Here is an 18,581-nt window from a genome sequence, read left to right on the forward strand (position 1 = left end):
GCAGCACCCCATGCGGCTGCTTCGTGTGATACTGCCATGCTGAAAGCCTTGTCCAGCGTAAGATCCTTTTCTGATAGAAGCCGTTTCTGGGTTCCTTCACTTTGAAGCCCACACACAAACTTGTCCCTTAACGTATCTGCTAGTCACATTCCAAACTGGCAGTGTTTCGATAGCTTGCGCAGTTCCGTTAAATACTCAGCATTACTTTCGTCTTTATGCTGGTTCCTTTTGTGAAACTTAAATCTTTCTGCTATCAGCAGCGGTGTGGGGTTTAAGTGGTCCTGTAGGATTGCCACTATGCTTTTGAAATCCTTATCCACTGGCTTCTCTGGGGTTACTAGGTTTCGCAGTAAGCCATACGTTTTTGCACCCATGGAATTCAACAAAACCAGTGCTTTCCTGGCATCTGCCACTTCATTCACCTTGCAGTACACTTCAATGCGTTCCACATATGTCGCCCAATCTTCGACTTCATTGTCGAACGCTGCGACACTGCCACTCTTCGGCATCCCTGGGTGTGGTTAGACTGGCTAAAATGGTGTCTCCCGCACTCTCCCTTCTTCTCCGCTGCGGCTTCAAAAATGGCGTCTCCCACGCTCTCCCTTCTTCTCCGCAGCTCAAATGGCGTCTCCCGTGCTCCCTTTCTTCCCCCGCAGATGCTGCTCAGCACTTGAGCCCTGGCTACGCTCTGCGCGTTTTCCTGTGCGCCTCTCTCGTTGCTGCCGCTCGGTCCTGAACCCCGGCTGTGCTTTACCCTCTCTCTCTTTTTGTTTTCCGTCGACGCCGCTCGGTCGTCAACCCCCGGCTGTGCCCTGTGTGCCATACCCTCTCTCTTACCCCGTCGACGCTGCTCGGCCTTTTCTGTGCCGTCGGTCGGCTCCAGCCGCCGCTGTCCGGGAAGGGTCTGCGCCGTACCTGTTGCCAGCCTGTTGCTGGATCGTCGTGGCTGGAGAACCAAGTCCAGCTCTCAACAGCCTCCCCTGCGATGCTCACTCTCTGCCCGATGACTGGGTGGTTGCTCTTGGTCGACGCCCGTGCTTCTGGCCTTGACTTTCTTCCACTGTCCTCCAGGAGCGAATCCCTGGGAGGAAATGCAGAGTTGCAGGTAGTTTCAAATCGACCTCGTCGCCACTGTTAAATCCGTGAATCTTAAGGTATGGTGTTCTTCAATAAATAGACGGAGACTGCAGATTAACAATCAACAGGCAGTCTGCAGCCTTCCGGACTCAATATCGAGTTCAACAATTTCAGATCATAAGCTCGGCCCCCATTTCATTTTCTTTTGTAATTGTTCCATTCCTTTCCCCCCCCCCTTTCCTTTTGTTTCTCTCTCACACCTGGCAGCTATCTTTTGCCCTGCCAGTACACTTTACACCTAATCCCAGCCTATCACCATCTCGTCTAGCTTCTAATCTCTTTTACTTCTTTTGTTTCTTTTATTCTTTTGTCCGATCGCAGCCCTGCCTCCGATCTAGTTTCTTTTCTTTCCAGTTTTGAAGAAGGGTCCAACCCGAAACGTCAACTCAAATTTCTCTCCACGGATGTTGCCTGACCTGCTGAGTTTTTCCAGCATTTTCTGCTGTTATTTCGGATTTCCAACATCTGCAGTATTTTGCTATCGTACAGGTGTTTACTGGATGAGGGTAGTGTCAAAATCTCAACTATATCTCGGTCTGCATTGTACGCCCCTACAGACCAAGTCATTAAAATCCTTATACTTTAATGCGAGGGACTTGAACCCTCGTAGAAGGTATCTCAACAGAGAAAAATCCTGGGCCTGTTAATACAAGCCTTTAAAACACAGTGATAATTCTCAAATGATACATTCTGCCACGGGACTCGAGATCGGACCCTGGCTGCCTCTCTACTGCAGTCTTATTTCTATAGCACTTTAACACTCTCATTTGTCTTTTCTCGACGGTGTTTCAGGATTCAGATCCTCAAGCACGGTTCCTCTGTTCCGTATCCTGAAAGAGGAAACAATCACGAGATGTGTACTAAGCCTTGAAACATGAGTCTTAACTGATCGCAGTACTATGGGTAGTGGCAAACAGAACACATTTAGAGCGTGCCAAGGGAGGAATCTCTTTAACTGGCCAGTAGAGAACCATCCCCAGGCAAGCACAATGATTCCGTCCGTTTACTCACCAGCCAACAGCAAGCGATCTCGGTGGAACCTCCAAGTAACACTGTTGAAATCTCGACTCCGAGTAAGACTCTAGACACCGGGTTCCATCAGAAAAGTAACACTTTAATGTTTTACTTGCACAAGGGAAGCGTGTCTCAGTCAATGGCTGAGGCAACAACTTCCACGAGCACTCTTTCGGACTCTATATTTATACAGTGTAACAAACAACTCCCGATTGACACATCATTATCATACATCAAACCGTTTCATGCACAAGAACAATGAATAGAACATCTTATCACATTCCTGTACGTACACATAGTTAATCATTGCTACATACACATAGACATCTGTCACCACAGACTTACTCCTGTTCTTCTTACATTCTTCACTTCCTTTTATCTACAGGCTGTACCTTGGGAGCGGCTTTGGTACTTAGCACATTCTGTTCTGGCTGTGTTCCAACAGTCTTGCATCAGCTATTTCAATACTTGAACTTTTAACCCATGTCAACTAGTCCATCATGTTTTACGAAATTGACACAAAACTATACAGGATATTTTATATTTCCACAGTAGTCTAAAAACTAACAGTATAGATCCCTGCTCAGGGTTTATATATACAGGTGTGGTCACTGCCGGTACTACAGTATACAGGAGCTGTAAAAGTAGTTCTCTCTTAAAGGTACATACACTACACTATCTCCTATGTTTCTATGAAACTGGAGAAAGATGTGAGTTCAGAGCTAGGGCAAGGGGGCTAACATTAGGGGAAGTTTGGCCCAGTGGGCTAGGGTAAGGAAGGGAAGTGGCTGAGGCAGCTGATCGGATGATCTCAATCTCAGTGACAAAGAAGTCCATGACCCCCTCACACTTGTTGTCGGAGGTGAGGGTGGAGGAGAGAGAGGAGAGGGGTTTAATAAGATGGTTAGCAGTAGAGAATAGAATCCGGGGTTTATTTTGCATTCCAGAATGATTCTGGAATAGTGAGCAATTTTGGCAGATGAGAGGAGGACCCGATAATGCTTTAGGTGGTCCAGCCAGATCTGGTGGTGAATGGCTAAACTAGTTGACCACCATATCCGTTCAAGTTTGCGTTCCTTGGACTGAAGAAAGAAAGACTTACATTTCTATAGCGCCTTTCATGACCACTGGATGTCTCAAAGCACTTTAAAGCCAATTAAGTTCTTTTTTGGAGTGTAGTCACTGTTGTAATGTGGGAAATGCAGCAGCCAGTTTCCACACAGCAAGCTCCCACAAACAGCAACATGATAATGACCAGATCATCTGTTTTTGTTGTGTTGTTTGAGGAATAAATATTGGCCAGGACATCTGCTTTTCTTCGAAATAGTGCCGCGGGATCTTTTACGTCCACCTGAGAGAGCAGACGGGGCCTTGGTTTAATGTCTCATCCAAAAGACGGCACCTCCGACTGTGCTGCACTCCCCCAGCACTGCACTGGAGTGTCAGCCTAGCTTTACGTGCTCGAGTCCCTGGAGTGGGATTTGAACCCACAACCGTCTGACTCAGAGGCGAGTGTGCTACCCACTTTTTTTTTTATTACTTCATTGAACATTAAGAACATTTACAACATCATGATCATTTCATTGTATAATACAAATCAATTCCACCGCTCTGCACAGCCGTTCCGCCACCACATTTTAACACCAAAACCTGAAGTTTAATTTGACTCCTGTAACATATATTAATCGATTGTACTTTAAAAATTGGTTGTAAAATACTGTCCTTAAATTCCTTTCAGAATAAAACATCCACAGAGCCTTATTATGATCTTTTAGCTTATATTTAAAATGCTCTTTTAGATTGATTCTCCTCCCCTTAAAAAACAGAGCATTCCTTCTTTGCACAATCACGAATCTAGCCAAACTGAACATTAAATTAATTGCCGCTCCGCTAGACTCTGGCAGACTCTCCTGCAATCCCCATCTCAAAATTGAGTCCCACGGGATTCCCATTCTCGCTCTTCGGTCCCCACCCAGCAAAAAAGCTTCACACAACTGTCGAACATTGTACTTAAAGTCATTTAACTGCGGACATAACACCAGTAAATGGGACAGAGTCTCATCCTGTGTCCCACACATTGGGCAAGTTGCCGCCTCCACTCGTCCAATCTTGCACAAGACTGTCATGGTAAAAATCTGGTTATGAGCCAATTTGAAATCCAGTTCAATCCATTCTGGGCATTTAAAATTCACCCACACTCCCTTCCAAATCCTGTTGAAGTCCAGCTGTGGGTATATACCCTGCCAAAACTCCTGACCAGCAGGTGTCTTGAATCTCCATTCTCTGAATACCTCATAGAAATCGCGAGTATTACAGTTGTCAAATTGGACCAACTCTCCCCCTTTCTCCAGTACAAAGCTTGGAAAAGCGGGATGCATTTTACTTCCTTTGGAGATTTCCGCATTTATTTCTTCCATCCAATCCTGTGGCATTGCCCTCACAATCTTCTCATACATGATTCCTATTGCTTTTCCTTCTACCTCCTGATCCTCCTCCCACACCATGTCCCTCACTATCGCTTCCGGCAACCAACCTGGAATTACCTCGTATAATGCATCTTTCACAGATATAATCCCAGCTTTTATAAAAGCTTGATTAAATAAAACCTCTCCTTCGATGTTGACCCACCTGTTCAAAAATAAGGGCTGTTCTAAAAATTCCTCAGCCTCCTTGGGCATAAACTGCACGCTCTTTAAAAATTGGGCCCAAGTCTCTACAACCCCCTTATAAAACCTAGGGAGAAGCTTAATCGATTTCAAAAACATATTATTGTATTCCATATACAATACCCCCTGCCCTCCTATCCCACTTCGTTTTAAAAAATGCTCAAAACGACTCTTCCAAAAACTTGTATTTGACTCCTGAAGAAATCTCTTCACCCATTTGATTCTAAAGGATTTCTTCTTCAAATCAATATCTGGAAAATTGCGTCCTCCCTGATTTCTCCGTCCAATGATGGTATTGTAAGCCACCAAGGCTGGTTTCCCTTCCCATAAAAACCTCACACAAGCCTCTCGGATGGACTTTTCTGCCCACTCAGGAATATCCTCCACCGTCAATAAGTACCATAGCTTAGATAACAGGAGAGCAGACACCACTGTCATTCTTCCTTGCACTTTCAACCACCTTCCTTCCCATCTTCCCAAAATCTTTTTAATTTTCATAACCTTCGGTTCCCAATTTAATCGATCCACTTCATCCCTGTCTTTCTTACACCCCATATGCACCCCCAGAACTTCCAAAACCTCCACCACCTTAAAGGGACATTCCCCCAACCATTCCCCCTACCCCTCCCTGCAGCCAGGCATTGGGACTTACTATAATTCACTCTGGCACCTGAAGCTCTACAATATTCCTCCACTACCTCCATAGCTTTCCTCACTGACTCCCCATTTCTCAATGTTAAGGTTGTGTCATCTGCATATTGGTGTATCACCGACACCAGCCCAGAACTGGGAACCACAATCCCAACTACACCTTGTTTCTTTCGCATCATGTAACCTAATGGTTCTGCTACCAATGTGTACACCAATGGCAACAGGGGACAACCCTGTCTCACTGATCTCTGTATCGGAAAATACTTGGATAAAAAAGCATTACATTTAACACAGCTAAATATGTTTGAATAAAAAATCCTTATCCACTGAATGAAATTTTCCTTGAAACCAAATGCTTCCAAAACCTTCAATAAAAACTCATGAGAGACCCTATCAAAGGCTTTGTCTTGATCTATCTTTAATACATAAGCCCCACCCCACTCTCTTCCATGAGCTCTATCGCATCTCGGATTGAGACCACAGAGTCTGCGATGTCCCGGCCTATGACTCCATAGGACTGAGAGGGCCAAACTATCTCCGGTAACACCTCCTTCAAACGATTTGCCATAACCCTCGCCAAGATCTTATAACCCACATTTAATAATGTGATGGGCCTCCAATTCTTCAGATCCCGTCTATCCCCTTTATTTTTATATAAGCTAAGCTTATGATACCTCTCCTCATAGATGGGGCCAGGCTTCCCTCAATTTTAATTTCCTTAAAAACTTCTAAGAGCAATGGACTTAAAATCTCGAAAAGTTCCTTATGAAATTCTGCACTTAGTCCATCGGACCCTGGGCTTTTCCCCCCCTTCATTCCACTTATTGCTACTTTTATTTCCGCTAATCCTACTTCTTTATCACACATGCTTCTCTCATCCTCCTTTAAACCCTTTTCAATAAAAGCAGTAACCTTCTCCATCGCCAAATTGGAAATGTCTTCTTTTGTATATAACTCTTGATAAAAGCTGCTAGCCGCCTCTAAAATCTCCCCACTTTCATGAATGGTCTTCTCCCCAACCTTCAACTCCTCAATTAACGATAATCTCTGTCGCAGCTTCTCTTGCTCTTGAAAATATCTAGTGCATCTTTCGCCCTCCAATGCATCTCTAGCCTTTGCACGGAGAATGGCCCCCTTGCATTTTTCAGCTTGCAATAATTCCCACTCTTCCTTTAGCACCCGGAACTTAGTCTCAGCTCCCTTATCCCCTCTGTCAACTGCTTTACAGACATCCATAAACCTTTTGTTTATATTCTCTTCTCGATGCCGGTTAGCTGCCGCCCTCTTTTTCCCATAACATACCGAAAAAACGTTTACCTCATATTTGAAATTGTCCCACCAAACTCTTCTTTCTTTTAAGAACAAAGGTTCCTTCTGAGCATTCTTTATTATATTTATAATCCCTTCTTTATAAGCAATTTCTTTCAGGTATTGATTATTTAAAATCCACACGCCTGAAGCGATCTTAACTCTGCTGTTCCTAATTCTAAGAACCAAAGCCGAGTGATCACTAAAAAATACTTTGTTATAATAAATCTCCATCACCTCCGAACTTAACCCTTCCCGCATTAACACAAAATCTATTCGGCTCTGTTTTAAAACATCACCCACCCAACCTGCTGCTCTGGAGAACTCTCTTTTTATGGGGTTCCGGTCCCTCCATAAGTCTCTCAAATTTAAATTTGCCATCATTTTTACAATCATCCCTCTGGAGTTATCATCCTTAAAGGTCATCTGGGCTGAAATGTCCATCCGAGATAAAAATACATTAAAATCCCCCACTATACAAGGATTTTCCACCTCTGCCGCTTCAGTGAATATCTCCTGAAAAAACTCGTGACGCTTGCAATGGTCGTTCGGTGCATAGATATTAAAGAGATCGCAATTAAATCCCTCCATTTTTACCCTTAGCCGTAAAAATCTCCCCTCAGTGTCCTTGTCCACCAAGGCAATGTTCTCTTCTATGGACGGACTCACCAAAACAGCCATCCCTCTACGGTTATTGTTTGCACAACTTGCAAACACCTCTCCCTTCCAAACCTTCTGAACTCTTTCTAGAATATCCTCATCCCAAAAGGTTTCTTGCAGACACAACAAGCCTGAACCTTTAAAACCCTGCAACAACTGTTGCAATTTCTTCTCACCCCTCAGTCCGTTCACATTAATCGAGACCAATGTAATCATGGCTCCAAAGAAGGGAAGTATGCCTGATAATCTCCCCATCATTTAATCTCTGGCTCTTCCCTCCTCTCATGCTCCTTCTCAACTTTTCGGGCAGCTGTTGCTTTTTCCTGCAGCCTCCGGCTCTTTTTTACCTCCTGTTTGGCCCCTCGCTGCAGTTTCAGCCTCTTCCTTGCATTAAGTTTGGGCCCCGGGAAGCTGCCCTTTCTCCCTCCTTCTGCCCCTCACTAACCTTTCCCTTTCCACATGATGCCACCCCACCCCCGACTTCCATGTCTCTGTCCCCCTCTAATTCCTCACACTCAAGCTCTTCTGCAACCCCCTGTGCCTGCTCCCCGTCAGATACATAATCCTGCTCCCCGTCAGATACTTCATCTCCCATAGAGAGTCTTCCTGCTATCGCAGTTTCTCCCACTGTGCCGCTCCCTTCGACCACATCTCTGACCCTTGCACCCTGTTCCCTCTCTCCATGGGACAATGACGTACCTAAATTGTTCCCTTCTGATGTCTCTATCTCGCCGATCCCATGCTGCTGTCCCTTTAAGGCTCCTGCCTCTTGCACCCTCTCCCCGTCCTGCCCCCTCCCACTCACCAAGATATCCGACTCCCCACCTCTGCCCGGAGCACCCACATCCACCACACACCCCGCTCCCGCCTCCTCTCCCCCCGCAGACACCAGACTCCCCAGGGGGAGCCGAACCGCACTAAGGCTCGAGTCTGCACTCGAGCCTCGCTGCCCGCTTCTGTCTTTATTCCCCTCCACAGCACTCAGCGTGTTTTCCGCCATCTCCATCCCATTCTCGGCTCCGCCATCCGCTGCCTCTTCCTGTGCTCCTTTCTCCTTCATTGTACCGGCTGTGTCCTCCGACTGCACCGCTCCTCCGGCCGTTCCACTCTCATCTCCTGCTCCTTCTCCCATCTCTTCATCACTCATATCGCTCCCTTCTGCCACACACTCACAGCGGGCAGGGCCTTTGTGACACACCCCACAGCTCGCCACCTTGCAGCTCCGAGCGATGTGTCCCGACCCACCACAATTGTAACAATACAGGTCTGGACAGTTTCTTACGAGATGGTCATGACCAAGACAATAATAGCACACCTTTACTTGATTATCATGCAGCACACGAAAGTACTGCACTCCTTCCAGTGTCTGGAACTTCATACTGTACGGCAATGACCTCACCCCCTCTGGGAACCGCACCTTTACATACCGGGTTCCGTCTGCTACCCGTGTTCCCGGATAGTACCTCCTCTTTATTGCAGAACAGATTTTAATGTCCCACGACTCCAACTTTTTACTTAGCACTTCGTCCTCAATGTAAACTGGCAAGTTTAAAAATGAAACCATCACCTCCTCTGAATATAGCAGAGTCACCTCCAAGAATTTCTCAATAACTTTCAGACTGAGTAACAGTCTTTCCACCTCCTCACGGCCACTGACCGTCACCTCGAATCCCACATTTGGCTTAGGTTGGCAGGCAAAGCAGCTTCCCTCATCACAGTCCTCATGAACCGCCTGGATAATATCCCAAGCTCGAATCTTCTTATCTTCACACTGCACCACCACCGTGTTTTCTTTACCAAACCTCCTGAGGTCCCGGCCCAAATCTTTGGGCCTTTTTCTTTCCTTTCCCACCACAGTTTCTTCCCTTATTAAATTCCTCTTGGGAACATTGTCCTCTGAGGGGCCCGGCACTCTGGACCCCTCAGCAGCCATCTGGCTGTTTTTGTGGGCCCAAAAGGCCCTAAAACCTGTAAACCAAACCCCAAAACCCACCACCAACTTTTTACAAAACTCCCTCCAACTCCCTGCTGCAATCAGGCAACCAGCAACACCTAGTTCACTCCTAGCCCCTCCCACCTAGAGAGTGCTACCCACTGAGTCGTGGCTGGCATTTTAAGGGAGTAGAGATGGGGGCCATACTGGGGGAACAGCCAGGGTGAGAGAAGAATGGTTTTAATGGGGACTAGGGCCATCACAGGTGGAGGTGAGGTTGTGGGTTGAGCAGAAATGTCATGGTGAATGGAGGGCCAAAGGCTGGACAGCTGGGATTTTGAACGTGCAGTTGTAAGTGACTTGAGGGAGAGTTTTTTCAGGGGCAGACACCGGAGGAAGCGGGGTTGGGAGGGGGAAGGGGGATGTGGGTGGAGAGGGATACAAGGAAGTGGTCAGAGACGGCCTTATCTGTAATTGACACGATGGGAGTCACGAGGCCACATAAGATGGCAAGGTCAAGGGGGTGGCCGTGAATAATGGTTGGGGAGTTTATATGGAGGGAGAGATTAAGGAAGCATAGTGGGGCAGTAAACTCAGAGGAGAGAGAGCATGAGAACATAAGAACATAAGAAATAGGAGCAGGAGTAGGCCATACGGCCCCTCGAGTCTGCTCCGCCATTCAATACATCATGGCTAATCATCAACCTCAACTCCACTTTCCCGCCCGATCCCCATATCCCTTAATTCCCCTAGAGTCCAAAAATGTATCTATCTCAGCCTTAGATATACTCGAAGACTCAGCATCCACAGCCCTCTGCGGCAGATAATTCCAAAGGTTCACAACCCTCTGAGTGAAGAAATTCCTCCTCATCTCGGTCCTAAATGGCCGACCCCTTATCCTGAGACTATGCCCCCTAGTTCTAGACACTCCAGCCAGGGGAAACAACCTCTCAGCATCTACCCTGTCAATTCCCTTTAGAATCTTGTATGTTTCAATGAGATCACCTCTCATTCTTCTAAACTCCAGAGAGTATCGGCCCATTCTACACAACCTCTCATCATAGGACAGCCCTCTCATCCCAGGAATCAATCTAGTGAACCTTCGTTGCACCGCCTCCAAGGCAAGTATATCCTTCCTTAGATAAGGAGACCAAAACTCTGCACAGTACTCCAGGTGTGGTCTCACCAAGGCCCTGTACAATTGTAGCAAGACTTCCTTACTCTTATACTCCAACCCCTTGTAATAAAGGCCAACATGCCATTTGCCTTCCTTATTGCTTGCTGTACCTGCAGGCTAGCTTTCGGTGTTTCTTGCACGAGGACAGCCAAATCTCTCTGAGCACCAATATTTAAAAGTTTCTCCCCATTTCAAAAATACTCTGCGTTTCTATTCTTCCTAACAAAGTGAATAACCTCACATTTCCCTACATTATACTCCATCTGCCACCTTACTGCCCACTCGTGATGAGTTGAGATGGAGGTTGAAATCACCGAGGATGAGAAGTCGCTCGGTGCAGAGGCTGAGGGAGGAGAGCAGCAGTGAAGATATCTCGGTGAGAAACTGGGGTTGTTCTCCTTAGAGCAGAGGAGGTTAAGTGGAGACTTGATAGAGGTGTTCAAAATCATGAAGGGTTCAGATAGAGTAAATAAAGAGAAACCGATTCCAATAACTGAAGGGTACGTAACCAAAGGGCACAGATTTATATATATCACAATATATATTAATGATCTAGACGAGGGAACTAGATGTAATATCTCCAAGTTTGCAGATGACACAAAGCTGAGTGGGCGTGTGTGCTGTGAGGAGGATGCCGAGAAACTCCAGGATGATTTGGACAGGTTGGGTGATTGGGCAGAAGCATGGCAAATGCAGTATAATGTGGATAAATACGAGGTTATCCACTTCGGTGGCAAAAACAGTAAGACAGATTATTATCTGAATGGCAATAGATTGGGAGAAGAGGAAGTGCAACGAGACCTGGGTGTCCTTGTGCACCAGTCGCTGAAGGTAAGCATGCAGGTGCAGCAGGCGGTTAAGAAGGCAAATGGTATGTTGGCCTTCATAGCGAGAGGATTTGAGTACAGGAGCAAGGATGCCTTGCTGCAGTTGTACAGGGCCTTGGTGAGACCACCCCTTGAGTATTGTGTGCAGTTTTGGTCGCCTTATCTGAGGAAGGATGTTCTTGCCATGGAGAGAGTGCCGCGAAGATTCACCAGACTGATACCTGGGATGGCAGGAATGATGTATGAGGAGAGATTGGGTTGATTAGGCTTATACTTGCTGGAGTTTAGAAGAATGAGAGGGGATCTCATTGAAACTTATAAAATTCTAACAGGACTAGACAGACTAGATGCAGCAAGGCTGTTCCTGATGGCGGGGGAGTCCAGAACCAAGGGTCACAGTCTAAAGATAAGGGGTGAACCATTTAATTCAATTCAATTCAATTCAATTCAATTTTATTTGTCATATATGCAGCAGACGTGTGTACTGCACAATGAAATGTTGATTTTTACGAGTCCTCCCAACATTGGAATAAATAAATTTAGGACAGAGATGAGGAGGAATTTCTTCACCCAGAGAGTGGTGAACCTGTGGAATTCTCTACCATAGAAGGCAGTAGAGGCCAATTCATTAAATATATTCAAGAAGGAGTTGGATATATTTCTTAAGGCTAAAGGGATCAAGGGATATGGGGAGAAAGCAGGGACCGGGTACTGAATTTGGGTGATCAGCCATGATCTCACTGAATGGCGGAGCAGGCTCGAGGGGCCGAATGGCCTACTGCTGCTCCTATCTTCTATGTTTCTATAGAGTAAATAAAGAGAAACTGATTCCAATAACTGAAGGTTTGGTAACCAGAGAGCACAGATTTAAGGCGATTGGCAAAAGAACCAGAGGCGACACGAGGATAAACTTTTTTTACGCAACGATTTGGGACGCACTGCCGGATAGGGCGGTGGATACAGATTCAGTAGTTGCCTTCAAAAGGGAATTTGATAAATACTTGGAGGAGAAACAATTGCAGGGATATGGGGAAAGGGCGGATGGAGTTGGCCTATCTGGATTGCTCCTCGAAAGAGCCGGCGCAGTCTCGATGGGCCGAATGGCCTCCTTCTGTGCTGTACTATGCTATGATCCTAATTCTCTCCCTCCTATCTCAGATCCAGTGGGAACGCCTCTGTTCCCCTCACCGTGCCAGACTCCATAACAGAATGGAAGGGCAGTATGTTCTGTACCGGAGAGGCGGGATTCGGGCTATCGGACACCGTGTCCCTCACCGCCTTCAAACCCTTCTTTGTGGATCTGGCTCTCCCCTACTCGGTCATCAGGACGGAAGGGTTCACCCTCAAGGCCAAAGTCTTCAACTACATGGCGCATTGCATCATGGTGAGTGAGTCGGCTGGCTGTTCAACTATGGGAGGGGGGGCGTCACAGGCTTTGCTGGTCTGTGTGTGTGTTTCTGGGGATCAGCTAGCTCAACAACGGTCAACTTGCATTTATGTAGCGCCTTTAGCGTAGTGAAACGTCCGAAGGCGGTTCAAAGGAGCGTTATCAAACAAAATTTGACACCAAGTCACATAAGGAGATATTAAGGCAGGTGACCAAAAGCTTGGTCAAAGAGGTAGGTTTTAAGGAGCATCTTAAAGATGGGAAGAAGTAGGTGTAGAGGTTTAGAGAGGGAATTCATAGAAACATAGATGATAGGTGCAGGAGTAGGCCATTCGGCCCCTTGATCCTGCTCCACCATTTAACGAGATCATGGCTGATCATCCAAATTCAGTACCCTGTCCCTGCTTTCTCCCCATATCCCTTGATCCCTTTAGCCTGAAGAAATATATTTAACTTCTTCTTGAATATATTTAATGAATTGGCCTCAACTGCCTTCTGTGGCAGAGAATTCCACAGGTTCACCACTCTCTGGGTGAAGAAATTCCTCCTCATCTCAGTCCTAAATGGCTTACCCCTTATCCTTAGACTGTGACCCCTGGTTCTGGACTCCCTCACCATCAGGAACATCCTTTCTGCATCTAGTCTGTCTAGTCCTGTTAGAATTTTATAAGTTTCAATGAGATCCCCTCTCATTCTTCTAAACTCCAGCGAATATAAGCCCAATCGACCCAATCTCTCTTCATACGTCATTCCTGCCATCCCAGGTATCAGTCTGGTGAATCTTCGCTGCACTCCCTCCATGGCAAGAACATCCTTCCTCAGATAAGGCGACCAAAACTGTACATAATACTCAAGGTGTGGTCTCACCAAGGCCCTGTTCAACTGCAGCAAGACATCCTTCTTCCTGTACTCGAATCCTCTCGCTATGAAGGCCAACATACCATTTGCCTTCTTAACTACCTGCTGCACCTGCATGCTTACCTTCAGCGACTGGGGCACAAGGACACTCAGGTCTCATTGCACTTCCTCTTCTCCCAATCTACTGCCGTTCAGATAATAATCTGTCTTACTGTTTTTGCCACCAAAGTGGATAACCTCGCATTTATCCACATTATACTGCATTTGCCATGCATCTGCCCAATCACCCAACCTGTCCAAATCATACTGGAGTTTCTCAGCATCCTCCTCACAGCACACACGACCACCCAGCTTTGTGTCGTCTGCAAACTTGGAGATATTACATCTAGTTCCCTCGTCTAGATCATTAATATATATTGTGAATAGCTGGGGTCCAAGGACCGATCCCTGCAGTACCCCACTAATCACTGCCTGCCACTCAGAAAAAGACCTGTTTATACCAAAGCTTTAGGGCCCAGGTAGCTGAAGGCACGGCCACCAATGTTGGAGCGGTGGAAATCGGAGATGCTCAAGAGGGCAGAATTGGAGGAGCGCAGAGATCTTGGGGGGCGGGGTGGATGTAAGGCTGGAGGATGTTACTGAGACAGGAAGGGGCGAGGGCCATGGAGGGATTTGAAAACAAGGACGAGAATTTTGAAATCAAGGCGTTGATTAACCGGAAGCCAATGTAGGTCAGCGAGCACAGGGGAGATAGGCGAACGGGACTTCGTGCGAGTTAGGACACGGGCAGCTGGGTTTTGGAGGAGCTCAAGTTTAAGGAGGGTAGAACGTGGGAGGCCGGCCAAGTGTGCATTGGAATAGTCAGGTCCAGATGTAACACTGCACAGGCCGGGGATAGAGCCTGGGCCTTGCCTGCTCTGTGTGTGGGATGAACGGAGCCCAGGGGACAGGCAGCGACCTTCAGGACAGGAGGATAACCCACAAGGTGGCGGGAGACATTAGCTGGAGTGTTGTGTCGCTAAGGATCTCACCATCTCCTGGTCCTTTCTCCCTGCTCAGGTCAAGCTTACTCTGCTGGAGGCCCAGGGCTTTGAGGTGACCTCCGAAATCAGCGCTGAACACGAGACCTGCATCTGTTCCAAGGAAAGTGTGACTTTCAGCTGGAACCTGACTGCCTCCGGACTGGGTGAGTCATCAAGCAAAGGCCCAGGGCCCAAACCCGGCCTGTGCTCAGGTGAATCAGCCCGGGTTCCTGCTCCTGATCCCTGTCCAGTGACCCCTGGGTTAGGGAGGGAGTGAATCAGCCCGGGTTCCTGCTCCTGATCCCTGTCCAGTGACCCCTGGGTTAGGGAGGGAGTGAATCAGCCCGGGTTCCTGCTCCTGATCCCTGTCCAGTGACCCCTGTGTTAGGGAGGGGTGAATCAGCCCAGGTTCATGCTCCTGATCCCTGTCCAGTGACCCCTGATTTAGGGAGGGGGGTGAATCAGCCCGGGTTCCTGCTCCTGATCACTGTCCAGTGACCTCTGGGTTAGGAAGGGGGTGAATCAGCCCGGGTTCCTGTTCCTGATCCCTGTCCAGTGACCCCTAGGTTAGTTAGAGGGGTGAATCAGCCTGGGTTCCTGCTCCTGATCCCTGTCCAGTGACCCCTGGGTTAGGGAGGGGGTGAATCAGCCTGGGTTTCTGCTCCTGATTCCTGTCCAGTGACCCTGGGTTAGGGAGGGGGTGAATCAGCCTGGGTTCCTGCTCCTGATCCCTGTCCAGTGACCCCTGGGTTAGGGAGGGTGTGAATCAGCCCGGGTTCCTGCTCCTGATCCCTGTCCAGTGACCCCTGAGTTAGGGAGTGGGTGAATCAGCCCGGGTTCCTGCCCCTGATCCCTTTCCAGTGACCCCTGGGTTAATTAGAGGGGCTGAATCAGCCCAGGTTCCTGCTCCTGATCCCTTTCCAGTGACCGCTAGGTTAGGGAGGGGGAGAATCAGCCCGGGTTCCTGCTGCTGATCTGTGATTAATCCATGTAGTCAGACAAGGACTCGAAGAGGCGATATCATAGAATTAGCACGAGTACTTTATTAACAAACAGAGTAACAAACATCATGCCTGCCTCCTGGCATTTCACCTTTGCTGACCTTGACAGGAAGCAAACCTCTGACCTTAACAGGAAGTAAACTTGTGACCTTAGCAGCAGCATTGGCTACAGCACCACCTGGTGGATAACCTTAATCATAACATCCCAGATTACTATATCCCTCCTCCCTTAAGATTTCAGTAAGAATTTCTTAAGAAACAACCATTCCTGAGGGTCACATAAGGAGTCTCCATTCATCATGTTCCATACTTGACGAATCTAACAGTTCAGTATCAATCTCTCTGGTGGCTTGCGAACCCTTTGTGAACTTCTAACAGTAAAGTCCCTGCTTGTTTGTGGTGAAGCCACCAGCTGCTCCTGAGCAGTGCTTAGAGTATCTGACTCTGCAACGATGGTTTCCTCTTGACGTATAGGTTCCTGTGGAATTGTCTCTGTCCCTGGTAGTGGCACCACAGATGCACTTGGATAACTGGGGGCAACCCTTGCATCTGGAACCTTCATTTCAATTTCCCCTTGTCTGGGAAGTATCTGATCTACATGTCTGCGTACTACCCTACCATCTCCCAACATGACCTTGTATGATACTGGCCCTGTCATTGAGTCCATGAAGCCAGGAATCCACTTTGGTCCATAAATGAAATTCCTGGTAAGGACCACATCTCCCTCTCCAAAACTTCGGCTCTTTGTTCTTTTGTCATGGTTCTCTTTTTGTTTGTTTTGTCTGTTTTCCATTTACCTTTTTAGGTCTGGGTGGACAAGGTCAAGAGTGGAGCGTAGTCTACAACCTAATAACATCTCAGCAGGAGAGAGTCCTGTGGTGGATTGAGGTGTTATTCTGTAGCTGAACAGAACCCGTGACACTTTGGCTGCTAAACTCCCTTCTGCACTTTTTTTCATCATCTCCTTAAATTTTTGTATGGCTCTCTCCGCAAGTCCATTCAAGGACGGATTATATGGAGCCGAGGTCACCTGCACTATGCCATTTTTTCTCAAGAACTTTTTTGTCTCTGTACTCACAAAACAAGTGGCATTGTCACTCACCACGATCTCCGGTAGCCCTTGATTACTGAAGCTCCAACGCAGGCAGTCTATAGTACTAGTGGCGGAAACCGAATTTACAGGATAAACATCCATCCATTTGGAATGTGCATCAATGATTATGAGGAACATCTTCCCCATGAATGGACCCGCATAATCTAAGTGCAATCTTCTCCATGGTTTATCTGGCCACTCCCAGGGGTGGCGAGGAGCCACTGCTGGTGCCTTCCGGTGTTCCTGACAAGTGCTGCATGTCTTGACTAGATTTTCTATCTCCTCATCTAGCTTTGGCCACCACAAGTAACTCCTAGCCAAGGCTTTCATACACGAGACCCCAGGATGACACTGATGTAGTTGCTGTAGGATAGAATGTCATGCTGGCTGTGGAATAATCACTCGTGCTCCCCACAACACACAACCATCCTGCACACTCAGCTCTGTTTTCCTGACACTGTAGGGTGTGAAGTCAGCCCCTTCCAGGTGCTGTGGCCATCCCCTCACCACACATTCTTGAACTCTAGACAGTACTGGATCTTTACCTGTCCATGTTCTTACTTGCTCTGCAGTCACAAGTGCTGTGTCAGTGTCCCCCAACATCAAAACTCTGTCCTCTGGAGCTGCACGGATAGGTGTGCCTGGCAGTGGAAGATGGCTCAAGGCATCTGCGTTCCCATGGTACTTGCCCGCCTTGCAGACGATGACATACTCATATGCCCTCAACGTCACTGCCCACCTCTGGATCCGGGGTGACACCATCTGTGGAACTGCTTTCATTTCATTGAAAAGAGAGAGAAGAGGTTTATGATCGGTGCATATGGTGAACTTCCTGCCATATATGTACTTGTGGAGCCTCTGTAACCCAAACATTACTGCTAACCCCTCTTTGTCTAACTGGGAATAGTTTTTTTCCGCTGTTGTTAGAGTTCGGGACATAAACCCTATTGGTCTTTCAGTTCCATCTTCCATGCAGTGTGGAAGACCTGCCCCAACCCCGTATGGTGAAGCATCACAAGAGAGAATGATGTCTTTCTCTGCATTGTAGTGAACCAGCACATCCGACGACAGCATCAGTTTCTTGGACTGTTCAAATGAAACCCCCTGCTCCTCTCCCCACTGCCACTGTGTCTCCTTGCGCAGTAGTTTGTGAAGAGGTGCTAACACAGTTGACAAGTTTGGTAAAAACCTGTTATAATAGTTCAGCAGTCCCAGGTAAGCTTTTAACTCAGCCACATTTGTAGGAGCAGGGGCGTCCTGCAGTGCTTGTACCTTCCCCTTGAGTGGATGGAGCCCGGTGGCGTCCACTCTGTGTCCCAGGAGCACTGCTTCATTCCCCAGGAAAGTGCACTTACTCCTCTTGAGCCGGAACCCTGCCCTCTCCAATCTCTGTAGTACCTCTCTCAGAGTGCTCAGATGCTCCTGGTCGGTTCTTCCCGTCACCAGAATGTCATACAGACATATGGAAACATGTGGAATCCCTTGCAGTACACCTTCGATTGTCCTCTGGAAGATAGCTGGACTAGATGAGACACAAAACTGTAAGCGGTTATATGTAAACAAGCCCTTGTGTGTATTTATGGTGACATACTTCTTTGATTCGTCATCCAGTGTAATCTGCAAGTAGGCATGACTCATATCCAACTTTGTGAATTTCTTTCCTCCAGCCAGGTTTGCAAAGAGATCCTCTGTTTTGGGAATCAGATACTGCTCTAGTTTGGACACCCGATTGACTGTCAATTTATAGTCTCCACAGAGTCTTACCGAATTGTCCGGTTTTAAAACAGGTACTATGGGAGCTGCCCATTCCGAACATTTCACTGGCTCCAGTATGTTCTCTCTCAATA

The 18,581-nt window shown here is 47.4% G+C and overlaps 1 protein-coding gene across 1 annotated transcript in view; it reads left to right on the forward strand.

Annotated features, from left to right (window-relative positions):
• Window positions 1-18,581, forward strand: part of LOC147091393 (alpha-2-macroglobulin-like) — a 1,124,424-nt gene that overhangs the window by 788,307 nt on the left and 317,536 nt on the right. The window contains exons 19-20 of the mRNA XM_085976756.1: window positions 12,532-12,757; window positions 14,678-14,804. Of these exons, the coding sequence (XP_085832882.1) occupies window positions 12,532-12,757; window positions 14,678-14,804 (353 nt within the window). The remainder of the gene's footprint in view (window positions 1-12,531; window positions 12,758-14,677; window positions 14,805-18,581) is intronic.

The sequence above is a fragment of the Somniosus microcephalus genome, unplaced genomic scaffold, assembly GCF_052327205.1.
Source record: "Somniosus microcephalus isolate GS21.2 unplaced genomic scaffold, FLI_Smic_1.0 unresolved_chr3, whole genome shotgun sequence".
In the NCBI taxonomy this organism is placed as follows: Eukaryota; Metazoa; Chordata; class Chondrichthyes; order Squaliformes; family Somniosidae; genus Somniosus; species Somniosus microcephalus.